Source organism: Scomber japonicus, chromosome 20 (genome assembly GCF_027409825.1).
Source record: "Scomber japonicus isolate fScoJap1 chromosome 20, fScoJap1.pri, whole genome shotgun sequence".
NCBI classification, from domain to species: Eukaryota; Metazoa; Chordata; class Actinopteri; order Scombriformes; family Scombridae; genus Scomber; species Scomber japonicus.
The window spans coordinates 15,208,028-15,228,581 of record NC_070597.1 but is presented as its reverse complement, the minus strand read 5'-3'; the positions used below and the strand labels follow the sequence as shown (position 1 = coordinate 15,228,581).

General features: G+C 38.4%; 1 protein-coding gene across 1 annotated transcript; it reads right to left on the bottom strand.

Annotated features, from left to right (window-relative positions):
- Positions 1-45: 45 nt before the first annotated feature.
- Positions 46-18,573, bottom strand: LOC128381729 (MAGUK p55 subfamily member 3-like). The gene is made up of 19 exons (XM_053341767.1): positions 18,407-18,573; positions 11,204-11,387; positions 10,544-10,662; positions 10,075-10,152; positions 9,858-9,938; positions 9,068-9,205; positions 8,084-8,165; positions 7,544-7,629; positions 7,378-7,452; positions 6,862-7,058; positions 6,482-6,546; positions 5,810-5,827; positions 5,501-5,542; positions 3,691-3,843; positions 3,482-3,562; positions 2,944-3,037; positions 2,644-2,752; positions 839-958; positions 46-662 (listed from the first exon to the last, which is right to left on the bottom strand). The coding sequence occupies exons 2-19, from the start codon at positions 11,238-11,240 to the stop codon at positions 483-485; spliced, it is 1,755 nt and encodes a 584-aa protein (XP_053197742.1). The 5' UTR covers positions 11,241-11,387; positions 18,407-18,573; the 3' UTR covers positions 46-482.
- Positions 18,574-20,554: the final 1,981 nt, after the last annotated feature.

Sequence of the window (20,554 nt, the reverse complement as noted above, 5' to 3'; positions counted from 1 at the left end):
AATTTCCAGCATGAGCAGATAGTCTGCACATTTACTTTTTTCATTTTACAGTGGTAAGTTTTAGATATGGCACTTCACATTATAGCTGCTATCATATCGTAGATGTCATACATAATTGATCATACTAAGTACAGATCTTACTTTTGGGACTTTGTCCTACATGCATGTACTACTACATTCCTGTCAGCTGTTACACGGCCGTTGTACAGTTTAGATATACAGTATGGACATCAGCACTGTATCTGTATTACAATCTCAGTCATTTCACACTGAACAATCTAAAACAGAAAGGCTCATTTGATACTCAGACTGATGAAAAAGCAGCTTTTAGTCTGTTGCAGATGTTATTACACGATCAACTATCACAAACCTTAATGTGTGGAACGGTTAGTCTGGCAGTAAACACTGGATCACATCAACAGTTTTATTTGTCCTCCACACTCAGTGGGTCCACTGTCTCTAGTCAAGCTCAGGTTAGCCACTTAGGTCCTCACCCAGGACACAGGCACCCACTGAGGCTCCATCTGCACCCTCTCCAGTACGACCTGGAGCTCTGCTAAGGCACTGGCTGGGTCCTCCTTCACCAAGACATAGTCTACCCAATGCCCGTAGCACTCGTCCATGTGCTCCGCTGACTGCTTCATTTCTTCTAGGTCATCATCCTGCGCAGTGAGAGGAGAGGAATAGTGTTAAGTTATTAATACGTGACTCAGAGTTGACACACAGGTCGAAATAGTTGCAGTGCTGAGTTCAGAAAAAGGTTTGCTTCTGTGAAGAAACAGTCACTTAAACTTTCTTTTGTGAAGTGTGACTCGAGCAGGGCTCTCATGTAACTCACCGTGATTCCTGCGCTGAGTGAAGAAGAGGATCCGAGACGTTTCCTTTGACTGTCGAAGATGGAAGGTCTCACAAAGATGACATATGGTTTGAACTCAGCGGTACGTAAAGTCTTTAGTGCCTGTATGTCGAAGAAAAACTTAATTGTACCAACTACAAACAGCAGCGTTACAAATATATAGGACATTTTTATGAATAGTGTAGATGGTAGGGCTGGGCGATTATAGCAAAAAATCAAAATCACGATTAATTGAACTTTTAACCTCGATTACGATTAATGAATGATTATCTCCACCCTTGATGAGCAATTAAGTATTTTCCCAGTTTCTTTTGTTTTGTATTTTACACTGCTGCCCTCACACAATATTTAGTGATATTTTCGTACCTGAGTATCTTTAGGGAGTGAAAATAATGATGTTTTAACGTGTGACGTTGTGGTTAATGTCTAGTTTACTTGATTAGAACTATATAAAGATCATGGTTTGGGTTCAAATGATCACTGGAGACAAGTTTTCAAGCTCCTTAAAGATATGCAACCTTTACTGTCATGGCAACAGTGAACACCACGATTAATTGACATGAGCAAGATTAAGTCGATTAGAGTTTCTAAATGTCAGTTTTTTTTTCTGTTTGGTGTACAGTCCTCCACAGCCTTTTAAAAATACATAAACATATATACTAAAGCAGTTTTGCTGGGGGGGGGGGTATTTGTGTTCCTCAGATCATTTTTTTATCTCGGTAGCAGTGGGTCATGATGTGTCTGTTTCAGAGTGGTTCGTCTCTACTGAGGTTGGCTGGGATATATAGTTGCCTTGATAAAGCTGGCTGTCTCCCATGGTAGCCAAGGTCAGATGGAGATATGCTGTGTTTTGTGCATACGGTCAGACTAGTCTCCTCTTAGAATTGATAGCAAGTGACCTGTGTGCAGACTATATGAGTTCAGTTGCTCGAGCTTAAATAAATATTCCTAGATAAGACATCCCAGTCTCCTGACAAGTTCCTTACTTTAAGTAAATCAGCTCTCACAAGCGTCACAGCTCTCTGACATAGACAATGTAGACTGAATCCAGATTTGGCCGTGGTTTCAAATGTGATGAGTAAAATCTTAAAAGGACTGGTTCACAATTTTGGTGAGGTGTCCAAATTAATATTGAAATATAATAATAATTACTACTGTCCATACTGAACATTACAAGATAACACACAAAATACAAGTGAAGGGCATCAAAATCCAATCCAAAATGTATTTAAATGTTTATCAGAAGCTCATGTGAGACTTTCATCCAAAGTAGTCAAATCAAGTAAATATCTTTCAGCTTTAATCTTAAGTGCCTTTAACTCCATCTTTTTGTTACTATAGTTCCACCACAGCTTAACAGGGAAACACTGATGAAAGACAAAGAGGAAATTTGATGCCAAAAAAACTGTAAATATGGCAGATAACCACTTTATATGACTAACTCAGACTGCTCAAGCCTTATATAAGCTATGACTATAGACACACTGTGGATTTTGCCCCCATCACTTAGACTGAAAGTGCATTTGAAGGGGATCTTTTAATAGTCAGTATAAAAAAGAGGAATGATTACAATAAATGAGAAAAAACTCTTTCAGTCTTCATATGAACACATAGCTGTTGTTTAAAGATAGACTGTAACTAATTTAAAACTGGGAAAATACAGTTTCTAAGCAGCACTTAGCAACTAAAAATTCCCCTGCTTCATTAATGTATGTCTACATGTTGTTTTTATTCCTTATATATTTATTATAATAAAAATGTATTTGATTGTCAGTGTAGATACTAACCTCTGGTTGCACATCCACCAGACAAACCTTGTTTTGATCCAAAATTCTGTGGATGGACTCCAAACTGGTGCCATACAGATTGTCTTTATACTCCCCATATTCAATAAATCTGCAAAAAAACAGGACCATCAATGATTTACTCAGGCAAAAAAATGGAAATTGAGCATAACAGATTGGGCACTTCAGTGCTAACACATTTAAAAATAAAACACACTTGTATATAAAATGAATACAAGTGTCTGAAACATTAGAATATGTAGTAAATCATGCCTTGGATAATATCCTGTATCCAATACTCACTTGCCATTCTGGATGTCTGCCTCGAAAGCTGCTTTAGAGATGAAATGGTACTCTACTCCTTCTCTCTCATGACACTTTCTGGGTCTAGTGGTGTCTTCAGGCCACATGTTAAAACACAATTAGGGGAAGGTGGTGAAATGAGTGCCTTTGAATATGTCAGTAACAGCATGTGTGTGGTATGTAATGGCATGGATAAAACATTGTCCTTCAAAGCAAAATAACACATTTTTACTCAGTTTTCACAAGTGGTGTTTAAAACACCCTGCTCAAATACAAAAAATGCCACAGATGATGAAAATGTTGCCACACCATAGCTAAATTGATTAGGTGTAGTTTTGTGTGAGGAAATCTCCAGTGGTGGATAACAATGATCTTTCAAGAGTGGATTAATTTTTTAAATCCTAGATCAAAGGCATTATAGCAGCTAAAAGGTACTCAGGTGAATCCCACACCATCTTAACTACAGACCCAGAACAAATCTGCAGCTTTGTAGTGACTGGCAGTAAAAAAAAAACAATAGACAGAAAATTGAACTCACGAGGCACAGCCAAGCCACAATGTCGGGGATTCTCAGTGATCACCTTCTGTTTGAGCTCACTGATCCGAGCTCCCAGAGAACCTGTGACATAGACAATCATCAATCCTTAATTTTAATCTCATACCTAGTGTCTCAAAGTGTTTTGTTTTTGAGAATTCATGTTTAGTTTTTTAAATTTAAGATGTCAACAAAAACCCCAGTTGACCTACCTATCAGTACTATGAGGCGGGGCCTCTCACCAGGACGGGGAAGATATTGTGTGACTTCCTCGTAAATCAGGAAATCTTTGTGATTGGCATCTGGATTATGAGGTTCTCCTGCCTGGCGATCTTTCTTGTGCCTGAAACTTCTGCGCAGGCTCGCTGTGGTCAAAGACACATAGGTAGAAATGTAAGATAGACCATGATCCATATACTAAAGAAACTCTGAAATTTTTGGTCGAGATTACACTGCCAGCTTGATACTGGAACTGGAAAATGAGAAAAAATCAACCTGAAAATCACACTAATTTTATTCCAGGATTTGTCTGACTCCCTGACTGAAATCATCCACACATCAAACAACACAGACACACTGAACAACACCAGTAGAAATCAGTAAGAGTACCTGAGTAAAAATCCCATGAGAAAGCATGGCCACAGAAGGCAGGAGCTGCCTTACTCTTGGGAGAAACTACAGCTCATATTAGACCATTTATTCAACCAGCTTAAATTGCACCAACAGAACAGAAGCTTGGAAGCCATGCATGCTGCATCTACCTTTTCACCAGACACAAACAAAGCACCTTAATCATGTAAGCGTGACAAGAGGCCATTTGTAAAGCACAATGAGAAATAAACAAGAGACCACAAAGCCTGTGTGACAAGCTCAGTGTCTGTAGCAAACGGCACAAAAAGCCTGCAAGAGTCACAAGCACGCACGTACAGATGAGTGTAGAACACTGAGCTTCTTTTAATACAAAATGGGAGCATGAAGATACACCCAAAACAAACACAATGCCACTCATTAATTTCTGAAAGATACTGAAAAAATATTCTCATAATTTTCCATTATACCAATTGAATAAAACAAAATGATCACAATTGCTTCACTGTAGAGCTACTTGCTTCTTATTCACCTATAAGAACAATGCTGCTTTTAAATGCTCGACTGATATATTAGCAAACATTGGCTTATCACAGAAACTATTCATCTGCATTGGTAGTGTATATGTTAGCGTTTAGAAAACTGCCATCTAAAAATGCCAAAGATGTTAGAGGTTAGAAACAGTATCGCCATTACATAGTTTGTCGACCAGAGAGCACTGATCAGTTTGATTTAAACTGTCATATCATATCAGGGTCAATTCTTTAATAACCATATTTAAAGCAGAAATGATTATTGATATTGTATGTAATCAATGAATAAATAAATAAAAAATATATCAATCATTATCAACTTTTAAAACATTTTTCTCAAATGATGTATATTAATATACATTAATTTACTTTGCACTAAGCATGCATAAAATATAAAGAAAGTAATGAAGCACCCACTTAAAATATGTAGAATTTACTTGTAATTTTAAACACATCTCATATGGGACTGGGAACCAATACTGTGAATGGACTTGGGTGAGGCTGTGTGTAAGAGTTTGGTTCAGTTCAAGCTGTATGATGGACTAAGATACTGCTTTCAAGCACAAAAAACCCACAGAAGCACAGTCACATGTAGTAAATAAGAGCAGCCAGGAAGCCTGATGGACACACTGTACAGATTGCCAACTTATTCTTTGTTTTAAATCTGGTTTTCAAAAAGGTAAAGAGTGCTGGAGCGAGATATTACATCTGGTGTTGAGATCAAAGAAGAAACCAGCTGAAACCTGCTTTCATCCTCCTATCAAAACCAAAGCAATCCACTACTACAACCTCTAAAATGAACAGTTTGCAGACTCTGGAAGAAGGGATGGATTAGCACACAGATTTAGCAGAAATGTGATGTCACGGCGATTAATGTAACGCATTAATTGGGCCTCCTCACCTATGTCCTTTCCATTCAGAGCACCCTCACTGTCACAGTCTTCTGTAGGGTGGCAAGCAGGAAGAGAAGACAGGGTAAGAGGAGGGAGGTGAGGTTGACACTGAGGATACAGTAACTATCAGGGAGAGAAGGGAGGTTTTTGTGGGTACATAGGCAACTGTAAAGGGGGAAAGGGGTTCGTTGCAGGGGTGAAAGGTGTGCCAGAATCTGTTTTTTTGTGAGTTTCAGGTTGGATACTATCAATGAAAGCATGCTTTATGAAGGGCAGGAATCAGAGATGATTTCTAATATGAGGGTTTATCCACATACCTCTCTCAGTCCGATCATCTGAGGTTGGCAATGCAAGGAATGACACACAGTATCACTGTAGAGACGGAGAATATTACAACCACTGTTCTTCTACTGTACAGTTTTTCAGATTCACCATAGAAACTGTTCAGGACTTTCAACTAGTTTTGTAAATTCCACATCTTAAATTGTATCTAGTTTTAGAAATACATAAAGTGTATCTGTTTCTCTCTGTCTCCTCTCTTAATAATTAACTTCTACATGGATTCACAGTGTTTGGGAGTTTAGTATGTATACAGATAAATACATGAAAACAACTGACTTAAGAACCATCTGGTGTTTTTCAAACCTTTTTGCTTCAATTCACTTTTAAAAACTGGATTACGGAAAATGAAGAGAGAGAGAGACGGTGTGGTGACATACAACAAAGATCCACCAAACCACGGACGCTGCAGTTATGTGGCCTGCCCCTTATGCAGTAGGCTAGCGGGTCACAACGGATTACATACTTTTTATAGAGATTTAACCTTAGATCCCCTGTTTTGTTTTCATAATCTCTTTTTCTGTATCTCCTTGGCTAGATTGGATTTGACCTGCAATATAAGCCTTATCTGGCCCTCTAAGCCTCTTGTACATTTATGGTTATTGGTTATGGGAGGCAATTTTTGATTACCGAGGTAAAACAAGGCTTACATGTATCGACTTTGGGGGACACAGGAACAGGGTAGGAACCCATTTTCATCCTGTATCTCAACCGCCTGAGAAAGAAAAAAATGAAAGAAAAAAGACAAAGGTTTATTTTTGAAAAAGGCAACCATTGCCAAAAAGATGGAGTTGTAGTAACAACGGATACACTTTAAAGTGATAAAAACAATTTTAAATACCTTTTTAAAAACTTGTTAAATCAATAAATTATCATTCTGAACTAAAGTAATTATTATCTTTATGTTATCATTTACCTCAAAGTGTTGCATTTAGCAGCATGTTTGGTGTCTGTAACCATGTCTTACAATGACAGAAATTCTGAAATAATTTAATTCTCTTCAAATGTTACAGCAGAAATGATGCAGTACCTCTCCTGAAACTGTGTGGAGGGGACAAGGGCAGCACGCAGATTAGAATCGCCCACCCTCTTGGCCTGCCACCAGGTGGCGTCTTCCTGGCTTACCACCTGAAGAATGTCCCCCCTTTTAAAAGGAAGTCCTGCCTCTTGACATGGAGTGGCCTTATCTTCAAAAGGTGTGTAGTCAAACAAAGCTCGAAGGTAGACCTGGAGGGAGAAGGATTATTATGTTAGTGAGGAATTAATACATTGATTAACTAAAGCCAGCAGCCACTTAGCATAAGACTGGAAACAGAGGGAAAGCCACTGCTCTCAGTCAAAAATGATTCCTGTACATAACCCTATAAAAGCATACATGTTGTTTTTGTTCTTAGGTTTTTGAACACATGAAACAAACAGTATAATGCATTAATTAGTGGGCTTTAAAAAAGTGCAAGTAGTCATATTGTATAACCTTTGAACAGACACAGACTAGTATTGCATCAGACTTTGAGGCAGAAAGTTAAGAGAAGAAATGCGTCCTTACCCTGCTCTCCTTCAGTTTGTCGTCTTCTACAACAGCTGGGATGATTTTCAGAGTGATGGAGCCTTGTGACTGGGACTGATCAAAAACAGCAATTATTTCCAGTATTCATTATTTAACAACAACAGTAACTGAACTTATATGATTGTACATTAAATACGTCTGTTACCAGAATCTGACTAATTTCATCTGGCCTTTTGTGGGTTATCAGGTTTCCATTGACCTCCCGAAGCTCATCTCCGACATGCACCAGACCTGGAAACACAGTCTATTGAAAACAAGTCTACTAGCCAAGGAAAATAAAGCTTAGGAATATTCTGGTATGTGTTTTCAAAGAGCGAGACTCAACTGTTAACAACAAAAACAAAAAACACAACACGATTTTCAGTTGGCATAAAGTCGATAACATCTCCATGGCAACAGCCAGGAACAACCCTTGTTTGTAATCTCAAAATATGCAATCTTGTGGCACTAATCTGAAGGATTTGATCTCTGGTGACAGTTCATGGGGTTATACAACATAATCTCCTCACTTCTCTGTCAGTGTACTAGTAGTGATAAGAAAGTCCTGTTGACAGAAAGTTCACATTGAACATCTAAGAGGAAGAAGAGCTGTCAGATTCATTTCTTATGTCACTTTACTGCAGATGGGTTTATCATAGTGATATTGGAGTTTGAGCACATGTGCATTATAATGTGTTGCTCTCACCACTGCGGTCAGCTGCCCCTCCCCTCATGATTCTGGCCACGATAACAGCTCCTGTTGCCTCGTCTCTCCGAATAGTTGCACCCTGGTGGAAGAGACCAATCAATAAAGCTTACTTAAAATCAAATATCTACTCTTTGCTGACCCGATAGAATATTCTGGTTAACAGATAATAGCTTCTCCCTGTGTGCAGATTGGTGGCTTTTGCTGGAAAAATTAATATCAGTTGACAAAACTCCTGTGTAGGGCTGTGACTAAAGATTATTTTCATGACCAATTAATCTGCTGATTATTTTCTGGATTAATTGATTCACTTCTTTGATCTATAATCAATCATGTCTGTCATCTATCATGTACAACACAGAAAACCTTAGAATTCTCACATTTCAGAAGCTGCAAACAGGAAATATTTGGCATTTTGCTCAGAATAGTTGGCAATTCATTTTCTGTTGATTGAGAAATGGTTACAGCTCTACCCTTGTGTGAGAGGAGTGATACTTGATCAATGGAGAGCGCTTCTGCTGTTTGAAATGGGGTTGTACAAGGTACTCAGCTAATTAGCAGTTATCTAAAAAAAATAATTAACAGCTTACATTTCTCTTTTGTTCTTCAGCACACCCAAACACAGTACCTCTGAGTTTAGACATTATTTTATCTGCACACGATGTGAACACATCTTATCTGACAGATGAGCCGAAACACAACTGTCAGTCCTAGACGTATCTGCTTGTATCTTTGTATCTGGACTGGACTTTAAGAAGCTGATTTAGTTATTCAAAATTGGTATCACTTCTTTAATCTATTTTTTTGTCCTTTACTTGAAGGGAATCCTGGAGCATTTCTTTCCACACAGAGACACACACTTCTACCTGAGAGCTCTCTAAATCTGCTCTCACTGCTGCTCACACTAAATGAGTTTTAAAGCCTCATTTGAGGGCCAGGTGAAAATTGTAGTTGATGCTCTTATTTTTGTCTGGCGGCTCTCACCAGGGGCTCTTTGTTCTTTACCAGGCGGACAATCTTCACTGACTCCTCCTCCATGTCGTCGTCCAGATCGTCCGGCAGCGGTGGCAGCACCGGGTCGAAGTTCTTTTGGGCCACTGTATCGTGGGCTGACAGCACAGCCTGCATGAGCAATATGAATAAAGATACAAACACACTCACATAGATAAGGCAACATCAGACCACTATAAAATGAAGTCAGTGTCCAGAGAATTAACAGAAATGGACATAAATAGACGCCAAAGAAAAGCTATGTAAATAGGAGGGGTGTAGAAAAACAGAAAGAGTGGAGGGAAGCAAAAAAAAAACATAGAGAGAGAGAGAGAGAGAGAGAGAGAGAGAGAGAGAGAGAGAGAGAGAGAGAGAGAGAGAGAGAGAGAGAGAGAGAGAGAGAGAGAGAGAGAGAGAGAGAGATAGTCTGAGGGAAAACACGGCTGACTGCTTTTGCTAATGACTGTCCCCGCTTCCGTCATCTCTTCCCACTCCCTAGAAAGCCAATAAATTGACCAAAATCACTTGATAAGAGTAATTACAGAGTCTTGTCTCTGTCTGAGGGCCGGGGGAAAGGGGCAAAGACAGACAGCTCTGACACTGGTGTTATGTAATAGATGTTCAACTTAGAGGGAAAATCAGAGCAGCTCAGGGTGAAAGCAGTCAGAGGCAGCAAAATTAAAGAGATCAGGCCTCAGAGGGAAGGGGAGACTGTCTAGGCTGACAGAAAAGACACACTGATGAGTACTCATCAATTTCTGTAAATGTGTGTGTGTGTGTGTACCTTGAGGTGAGGGGTGCTCAGCAGGAGAAGCAGTTCTCTCTCATCATCCTCGAGTGGTCCATTCTGAAGCTCTTCTGCCAGCTGACAATTTCAGAAAATGACCAATTAAAATGTCCTTGTTGGATCATGATAAATGTTTACTGAAGTTAATTACAAAGTCATCCAATATTCTGATTAAAAATTAGGTATTGGAATATTGAGGACAGATTGCACCCACATCCTCTGCCAGACAGGAGGCGCTGTGCAGAACTGGAGTTGGGTTCTGTTTCTCGTACTGCTTCAGTTTCTCGTGAATCTGAAATGTTACAGGTTTAATTAGCACACAGACACACACAAAAAATAATTAATTTATATGAAATTGAATAGCCAGAAAACCGGTTTGTCAAGAACCAGTTTTACTTATTGTAGAAAATATCAGGCACTTTATCAATAAATATATACAGACATGTATTATGCTTATTTCAAATTCTGGTGAAACAGTCGGATGATGTTGCATTCATGAGCAATTTGCACATAAAATCCACTTTGCAGCTTGTTTGATATTGATAGATATTTGCACTCTGCCCACTGAGTGCCATCTTGTTTATTTATTGAACAGCTAATGCAAAAAAAACACTAGACTAGATGTTCCTTTATAAACATGATTTTTTTTGCAGCTACTCAGACACTCTCTACATTTACTGTACCTTCATGAGGTAACCAAGGCTTTTCTCACTAAAGACATCTTTGAGGAAGACTAGGTCGTCCTTATAGTTGGCATCAGGGTGGAGCTGAGAGGTGAGCAGGGCCAGGGTCTCATGTAGCCCTATATGGATCACACAGACCAAGATTCACCACCCACTGTCTATCACAAACTAAAAGAAATCCACAGGTAATGACTGGAAAACAAAACCTCCCTTTTTCATATTTACTTGAACATGAAATATGTCCTTTCTATCTTGTTTGGGGATTATAAAAAAGGGACAATCAACAATCAAATAAACTTAGATATATGGATTGGCCTTTGTTTCTTTTAACTAACAGTAATGGCATTACATTTTGATCTGAATTGAACAAAAGGGGAAAAAAGACCTGACATTTGGATCTGACATTTGAAAAGTCTAACTGTTGCTACCAAACAAAAGGCCTGAAATCCAACATATTTCCTATTTACAGTATAAATTATATGGTTATGTGTATTACCTGTCTGCCTTGCAACTACAAACTCTGTAATTTACAGGAAGATTCTGAACTTAAAATTCGAGCATCTGTTGTGTATATGGATATTAAAATACATGCATTATTTATAGGGATATAAATGCATCAGAGAGCATGAGCAAGCAGCTTGAACATATGTTTGGCTGTACCTGTGCTTGCAGACACGATGGGCATGGCTTCAATCATCCACGGGAGGCAGGAGGGTGCAGAAGGGGTGGGAGGTGGGGGAAGAGAACAGGGAAGGAGGGAAAAACAAAGGCGGTGGGTGTTCTCCGCTGGCCTCCTCTGTTCTGGCTCCTCACGTATGGCCAAGGTGTAAAATCAAAGTCACAACTGGAAATTAAAACAAGAAAACAAAACAGATGGTGACTCTATAATAGGGAGGAGAGGTAGACTGCCTAATCTAGGATTTCCTCACAAAATTCATACTTGCAAAATCATGAGATTAGTCTAAAATTATACACGCTTGAAAAAAAGTGCCTCTTCATTTGCAGTAGAGGATTTGGAAGTAATATTTTAAAAGTGTGTAAAAAGATTTGTTGCAAACACTGACAATAAAAACAAGAGTTTGACCTCTTAGTGCTGATGATGGATACTTAGTAAAGCTTAGTAAAGTATCTTTTCTCATCTAAATTAAATTTGAAAATACATTTTAAAATAGCAATTGACCAGTTTTGCTTTGACAGTGATGAATGAACCCATTACTGTGCCAGAGTTTCTAATTAATTAAAAGCTGCTCTCATTACGCAGGCAAAAAGCACCAGTTTGATTGTAAACTGTGTGACACAGAGAAAAGTAAGGTCAGATAAGGTCAGACTCCTTTTGTCTAATAAGGCCCCTCATCTTTTTTGTGCCCATGGCAACGCTATAGTAGCAATGACTCGCTCTGTGTGCAGATTAATTAAATACTATTTGATTTGTTCCATATTATTAACTTCACTATTATTAACTTTGGAGCCAGTCGTGGTCCGGGATTCAATTTACACAAATGTGCCTCCAGTGCACAATCACTGAGAATAAACTCTAAATTATTATCCAAAGTAGAGTTTTATAGTTACAGCATAAAAGATTTCTGGAGGGAATCTTTAAGTAAAATCTACCCAAAAAACAAAAGTTAGCAAAGGTCAAAAGCAAAGGTCAAATGAAGACAAAAGGCTCTTTTAGCAATGTTTGTATTTCTTGGGTACCCTTCTTTATATTTTAGTGACATTTTTTTCTTATTCCCAGACATGACGCCTACATCCAGACATTTCCAACACCATTTGACAGAATAAAGCTTTCAGACAACTCTCCAAAGGTTAAACATTTTTTGTGTTGGTTGATAAGAGCAGCAAAGAGACCAAGACACTACAGTGGGCCAGGATTCAATGCAGCCACCTTTTCCCTGCTGCAGACAGCTGTTGCATCTTTATGGTCCTGTATTTAGGCAAAATGTGCTAAATGGCAGTTTATATTCATTATAAATATAATCACATAACATTATTTTTACCCTCTTTTGTCAGCAAATAAATAAAAGTTTTACTGGGGAAGCAGCATTTCATTTGAACTGAAAACTACAAAACAATACTGTAGCTTTTTTGTGACAATTTCCAAAGCAGGCAAATCAACCCTGCTCATTGTTAGACATCCACCGCAAACACACACTTGACAGCCATAAACAAAAGCCAGAAGCACCTGTTCAGCATATTGGCAAACAGCAAGCTGACAAGCCCTCGTCAAATTTATTTATAAGACAAATGATTGAAGTCAACTTTTATGAATTTTCCTTGTTTCTGCTTGTTATATATACAGAATTCAATCATAGTGAAAACAGTTTGTCTCAGCAGAATTCCTCCTTTTGTATCCCAGAGTTGTTGAAAACAATTCCTACTTTACTGTTTTTCTATAAACTTACTGTTATATATATTCTGACAATTTCATCAAAACAATAAGTTACCTTTGTCTCATGTCTCATGATAATTAAAAACTAAACTTTCCCCTGGTGGGCTGATAATGTTTACTGGCTGCCAAAGAAAAACACTAAAGACAGGCTGCCATTCTTCCAAAGTGACAATTGGAATAAACATATAACTGCCTCTTTATTTATATTTTTTTATTTATTACTGCAATTTTTATACAAGCAGTACAACAATTCCATTTTACTGCTGTGCAATGACAATAAAGGCATTGAAATAAACACCTTTGTTGAGATGGTAACTGGTGTTCATAAAGCCCAGGATGCTGCCATGTAAAAGTTTTAAGACAAATACATTTAATCGTGCCTTAGATTGCTGAGCAGTGTTGCCAAAGTACCCTCTTAACCACTCTCCAACGTGCTATTCCACATTATCCATATCACATTCCACATTTATAGTCAGGGCTGCTAACTCACGCATTGACAGTGAGACTCACGCATCTCACACTCTTGACACGCTCACAAGCCACAAATGTCTTCAGTGAAAAACAAACTCATAATTGATAACTCTGGAGCATGACAAAAGGATACTGACAGCACACGGACAGACAAGACAGAGCAGCACAGCACAACAGCAGGAAAGGGAAAATACACATGAATCAAAATCAAATTCAATGAAGTTCCATACAGCTAACTGGAGAATTAAATCACATTTCATATTATAGTAATTTTTCATGTGTAAAGGGATAGTTTAACTTTCTTGCCAAGAATCAGACGAGAAGATAGATTACACTGTCATGTCTGTGTTATAAATATGAAGCAAAGCCAGCAGCCAATTAGCTTAGCTTAGTATGAAGACTAAAGAATTAGTGAGTTTTAGAAGTGCTGAGGAAAAAGTTCCACATTTCACTTACTGAGCTAAGCTGTCTCCTAGCCTCTCACATATGATCAATCTTCTCTGTAAGAAAGTGTGTATTGCAAGTGAATACAGTATTAAGTGTAGTGTTAATGAATGCAGCCATAGGCCTGGCTCTTTCTCCTACAAACTCCTTATAAAGCACCTGTTGGCCTATCCTCACTTTCTTGGGTCCTGTCCTCTGTCTCTGTTGTGGCTGGTTGTATTTGGTGTTACAAGCATGTAGTTAAAGTGATCACTTAATATGCACAAGGTAGCCTTTTTTATACTACATACTTAATTGACTGCCTTCTGTTCTAGCTTTGATCTGACGTGTTGGCTGAGTGTATTGTGTGTTGGAACTCCACTGTGGTCCTGCCCACCTTTTTGAGTGATGCTGTGTGTTAATGTCTCATACCAGATGTGGTGTAGGATCATGACATCAACATGTATCATTTTAGTATGCAGCCCTGTTCATTCCTGTTCTCCTTTTGTAGGTTCATCAGTTGCAGTTTTGCTCCTTATAGTTTTGTTTAGCCTTCTGGTGTGTTTTGCTTGATTGTCATTCTTGTGCCAACTGAGTTGTTTGTGATCCATATTAGTTCTCTTTCTTTCAGCTAAGCATATGCCATATTGTTTGGAGCACCTATGGTGAGGTCCCTGCACTTCATGCATGTGAGTAATGTGAGCACTGGGACATGAATGACGATTGCACCATTTTGCTGTGAGGATTTCTGTATTACATCTGAGATGAGTAAGCACCTCTGGGCATACCTCATTGTAAAGTCTGTCTCTCCACAAGTGGCCTCAGCTCAGTTTCCATAGTCTTGCTTAGTTCATATTGGACTGGTAGTTTGGAATACTTAAGATTTAGATTTTAAATAAAGGCCTTTTTAGCAATTATTGTGATAAAACACTATCTTTATTCCCCTTATTGGTATCAGTAGCTTTCACTTGGCTATTAATATTCTCTAACTCCAGCAGCTCTGTCCCTACCAATTTGATTATTTTCATTATATCAGTAAGATATTTGATTCATTCTGAAAACATATCTGTCTTGTGTCAGTATCAAGTCTGTGTGCTTTACCATCACTTTTCAAAACAATAGCCACATTTCTTGAGACAGTATTTCCTGGGGTGTGTTGTTGCTATTTTACCCATTCTCCCCTTACTGCCCTCAGGACAAATGCAAACAACTATTTTACCCAAAATGTCAACAAAATGTTTCCTTCAATGAACTTCAGTAAATACACACATATCAACAAGCTAGTGTGACGAGTGTCCTGTAATACTCCCAGATTGATCCAGTCTAATGCTGCATCAATATCTGTCCCTCCCTTCATTCACTCACTCAGCAGGATGTTGACATGGTAGCATTTTAAAAAAATTCCATTCTGCACATTATCAGGAAAAGAAATACACACATTTCATCACACTTCTTGAGTTACACAGCTTCAACTACTTAGCATGATGAACTCTGTGTCATGGAAACTGGAATTAGTGGGATTGAGTTTGGTTTGGCTGCCTTCAAATCATCTAATCACATATTTCAGTATAAATATTGATAGTAAACAAACAGTAGCACATTAAATCAAAATAAAACTCCATTATATTTTATTTTGTTTTTTGTTCACTCCTGTACTGCATAGAGAAAATGTGCTAGCCTTGATGCACACTTGGCCTTTGTTCCTGACCTTCTTTCTCTCCATCTCTTCTTCACCCCATCCAACTCTCTCTAATTACGAGAAGCTGCGAAGAGCTTAAAACCAACATATATATCTCTCTCTCCCTCTCTCCCTCTCTCTCTCTCTCTCTCTCTCTCTGAGTCTATCATCCATATACTTAAGGTTCCCACCGGCCATATGGTGGCATTAGCTGGCTTCCTTGATTTAAGACAGCAATGGTCATGGCTGTATGCACCACTGAGGATTTCCATGAATACAATGACGTAGATTAGACAGGGCTGGTAGATTAGAAGAGCAACCCAACTGCAACATGTACAATATGTAGCTATAAGGATTGATTCTACCTAATAAAGATCAATATGAAATTGATTTAATATACCTGTACTATTAAACATCAAACAGAAAGGCTAAACACATGAAAACAAAGCTGGAATAAGTCAATTAACTAAGAGTTGATAAATAGCAAATTGACTGACAAAATGTTATTAATTGATAGATTACTTTAAATGATTTATCCAATTTTAAAATAGTAGGTTCCAGATTCTCCAATGTGATTATTTTCTGGCTTTGTGCGTATTAGAACATGTTAGCATGCTAACACAGTAAACTAAGATGACAGCAAACAGTATCTGCTATTAAAAAAAGTGGAAAAAGCACACACTCATGGCAACAATGAATCAATTAGTGTTCATGTTGTAGGGTATTACTGGTGAGTACAAATTGAGAAACACTTCATGCTGATTAAAATTAAAGGGGACCTATTATGCTTCTGTCCAGCTCTATATTTTTATTCTGAGACTACAGTAGCTTTGCACGATTCACAGTTTTAAAAAAAACATATTTATCTTATCCTGGCCCTCTCATACTATGGTTTTATTATAGGTTTTATTATTAGTAGTCATGTTTTTTCTCCCATTGATAAAGAGAGACTGGCTGCTGAATGATGACAACATGTCATATTCAAATGCCTTTTCTCCTCTCTCTTACTCTCTTACTTTTGATAGTTTTTTCCTTACAAAACTTTATGATTGGAACAAAATAATTCATCTTACTGCTAAACTGGGCACCAACACAAACTACAATAAATTCTGCATATGTAGTTCTTTACCACACTGACATTGTATTCACAGTGCTTAACCTTATGTCACTGTCCTCCCTACTCACACACACATACATACACACACACACACACACACACACACCACCTGTTTGCCAGACTCATTTGCTGTTGGACGGGCCCCCAGAGGAAGACAGAGAGGGGTGAGGTCGCCAACACAGATAATGCCATCTGCCCAAAACATTGTGTGTATGTGTGTGCGTGTGTGCGTGTGTGTGTGTGTGAGAGAGAGAGTGTTGGGGAAGGGGAGGGGAGGTTACTATCTAGAATTTCATCCACCACCTTTGATACCACCCACATGGCTGAGCTGAAATATTTGGATATGACAGATTTCATTCCAATATCCATTCAGAAAAAAACAGATGTCTGATGTTCCTTTCACATAGATATAAGATAATCTAAAAAAGATTTATCATGTGTTTCTATTTAATAAATGACTGAATGAATCTTTAGTGGAAAAATAGATAGATATAATGCCTGAATCCCAAAGTTGGCACAGCAGAACAATGCTTGTACAGAACAAACATCATAACTCTATCGCCATACAGTGTCCTTGAGATTTAGATTTGAATTGTGCATTGTTGAAAATGCTGGAAAGAAAAGAAAATGTAGCCCAGCAGAGGTCAGTAGCCAGATGGCTCTTAAGAAGCTTATAAGAAGAACATCACTTCAATAACACCTTCAACACATCCACTCTGAGACACAACAGGATAAAGAGTCAGGCTGTCCTGCACCTCTCGTGTTGGGAGATTGAATTTGTCTGGGGAAGGAAACCCACATTTATGCGTGTGTGTGTGTATGTGTGTGTGTGTGTGTGTATTTGCGTGTGTGTGTGTGAGTGAGTGTCTCTTTCACAATTTCAGGATTTTCACAGCTGAGGACCTTGACATGATGGTTGACAAAGTGCCAGTCTGTCTGGTGGGAAGCCAAACTTTAGAAGCTTTTGACTGGTGGCTGATGTGAAACTCCCACTGAGCTCATAATGATATGTGTAAATGCGCTGAAGAACAGGCTGTAAAAAGGGGGTCAAGGACTGCAAAATGTGTGCCTACAAACAATGTCCTCTTACCAGTCAATTCATGTTTCACTTACATTAAAAACAGCATCATTTACCTAAATGTGGCAACATAGTCATAAAAATCAGACAAGTTTTCGACACCTATGATATCGCCTTTTTCTCTGACTTGGGTTTCAGTTCCCTGGTGCACATTTCTTCCTCGAATATTTGTTTACTATTATCCATGGCCTTGACCTTTACTGAATACCAATATGGCTCTCCAGCCTCTCCTGAAAACCAATAAAACCATAAACCTGTCCTGCCTTGCAGCGAGTCATAGCCTGAGGCTCATCCTGTCTGAGATAATATTGATCAGCTTTTCCCTTTTTATTTGAAGGAAGAAGAATTATCTTTTTCAGACATTTACCTGACATATATGCAGCCCTAGATGTATGACCACATGCAATAATCTCCTCCACACTCATTTAATATAATGTTTGAGTTCACAGGTGATACACAACCTCAAATAACATGCAGCACAGTCATGCGTCCTCATGGTTCAACACAGACATGTGCTTGGAAATATGTGCGTAATGACAATAAGGTTTGCATTATTATTTGTGTAATTTAAGAATAATTGACAGTGTCTCTCTCTCTCTCTCTCTCTCTCTCTCTCACACACACACACACACACACACACACACACACACACACACACACACACTGTGCAGAGTTAGGTCCGTGTACATTAAAAGCATCTTTACCTTGCTAAGGTGCCTCTCAGCCTCAGCGTGCGTTTCTGTTATCTCGACCCGACCGCTCCTCCTTTCACACGAGTGTTTTCTCTTTCTTCTTCCTCTCCTCTGTCTCTCTATTCACTCTACGTCTAGCTGACTAGCACACATTAGGGTTTATTTCTCTGCTCTATCCAATCTTCTTCGCTCAGTGAGCCTCCCCTGCCCCTCTGTCTGTCAGTCAGCTTTCTACCTCACTCCCTCTCCCTCTCTCTCCATGTTGCCTTCGGGTGATGCTCGTAAACTCCAGGTGTTCGGTGAGTGCATTCATGTGGCATTCATTACAACGAGAAAGAGAAAATATGCGTGCCACACGATATTATTATTATTATTACAGGGTGTTGTGTATGAAAATTATTTTCATACAACTATGTATACAATGAGTGCAAATAGCTTTCTGTGTGACATTATAGTAGGCTAATGCAAAAAGTCAAATGAGGCACGTTCTTCCATTTAAAAAGGAAATACATGAAATGTTACGAATGACGAAAAAAGGAAATCAGTAAGAATTATTATTCACTAGTCCGTAATTATGACTAGGGTTGTGTAATTGTTCCAATACTCCCAGGGCCCCAAAAACATCAGGCTCATAGTCTTAATGAGTTACCACTTAGCTGTTATCACTTAGTTATTATATTAAATACTTCACCGAAAGAGGAATAAAATAGGGGTCCATTGAAGATATAAATTAATATATATAAAATATAAAGAGAGGTCTTTGTATGAACTTTTCGGTACCCGCACATGTGTTTACTATAAATCCATGTACATAAGTGTTTTTTGTAAATGTGAATGTATTTGTGTACATATCAAGTGTATTTAATTTGATCATTTTCTGTGTGTGTGGAATCATTTGGCTTCCACTCCTTATATAAATCATCTTTCTGAACTGAACAGACCACTTCATTCTGGTCATATTTTGACACCTCCTCTAAACTTAAACGTTGAAAGAAAAACAATTCAATTTAAACGAAGCGGTATGACATAATATGCTGTATTCATAATTGTTTTAAAATATATAATTGCCCTGCCTCTTTGTATTCACAAAAATGCGCATATATGGCCGTTTAAATGTAATATAATTCAAAACACTACAAATAAATTCTCAGCCTTTCAAAAAAATTGAATTTTAATTATGGTATTATTTATTATTGTATTGTAACTGACTGTTTTGACTATTTCTGACAGCCCCTGAAGGCAGCACAGTGTGCACACACGCTTCAAGCTGCATGCCTCTTTGGTCCGCCCCTCTTAAATCCATCCATTGCTATTCATTGAACTGTACAGTGCTCGTTTTGGCTGATGGTCAGAGACACGTTGTGGGGGACCAGTGGTATGAATACACGGACTATGAATCATCATGGACCACAACCCAGAAACACACTGGCCACAGCTTCCTTAACATCCCTCTCTGCTGTGATTCCAGTCTTCTTTACTCCCTCTATGCTCTCTCCTCTTATCTGCCTTTTTCACTTCTCTCTTGTCCCTTTGCTCGTCTGGTTGCCCTAGTTGTTTCAAGCTTAATGAGAGTTGACCCTGATGTATTCAGACATTTGTGACAGTGGGTGAGGAAGAAGAGAAGAGAAGAGAGGAGAGGAGGCATTGTTGCTGCCCTGTGATCACGGTCTCAAATTGTGGATTTCTGTGTGACAAAATGGGTAATGACAAAGCATTTCATCTTAGTTCAGTGGGTCAGATACAGTAGCTGGGGAGCTGTGATGATGGCTGATAACACCAGCGGGATATTCCTGTGATATGAACACCATCGCACAAAGAAAGGTTTGTGTAAGAGTGTGTGTCAAGAAGAAGGGAGGTAATCAGTGTTTGTGTCTATATGGGGAAGATAGTGATAAAAAGGTGGTGTTAATGAAAGAGAGAAAGGATCTTTTTTAATCAGATTAAATATTTAGAAAAAACACACCAATTAAATTTTAAATAAAGACAAAATAAACACAGCATTTACAAGTTGTAATTACTATTAATATTATTCAATAAGTCTTATATTAGTTATATTATCATCAATCATGTCTTGCAGTTAAATTGCAAATACTATTTCTCTTGGTTGTCTTGGATGATTTGTTCCAACTTTTTAAATATCTAGCAGTCGAGTCTAGCAGC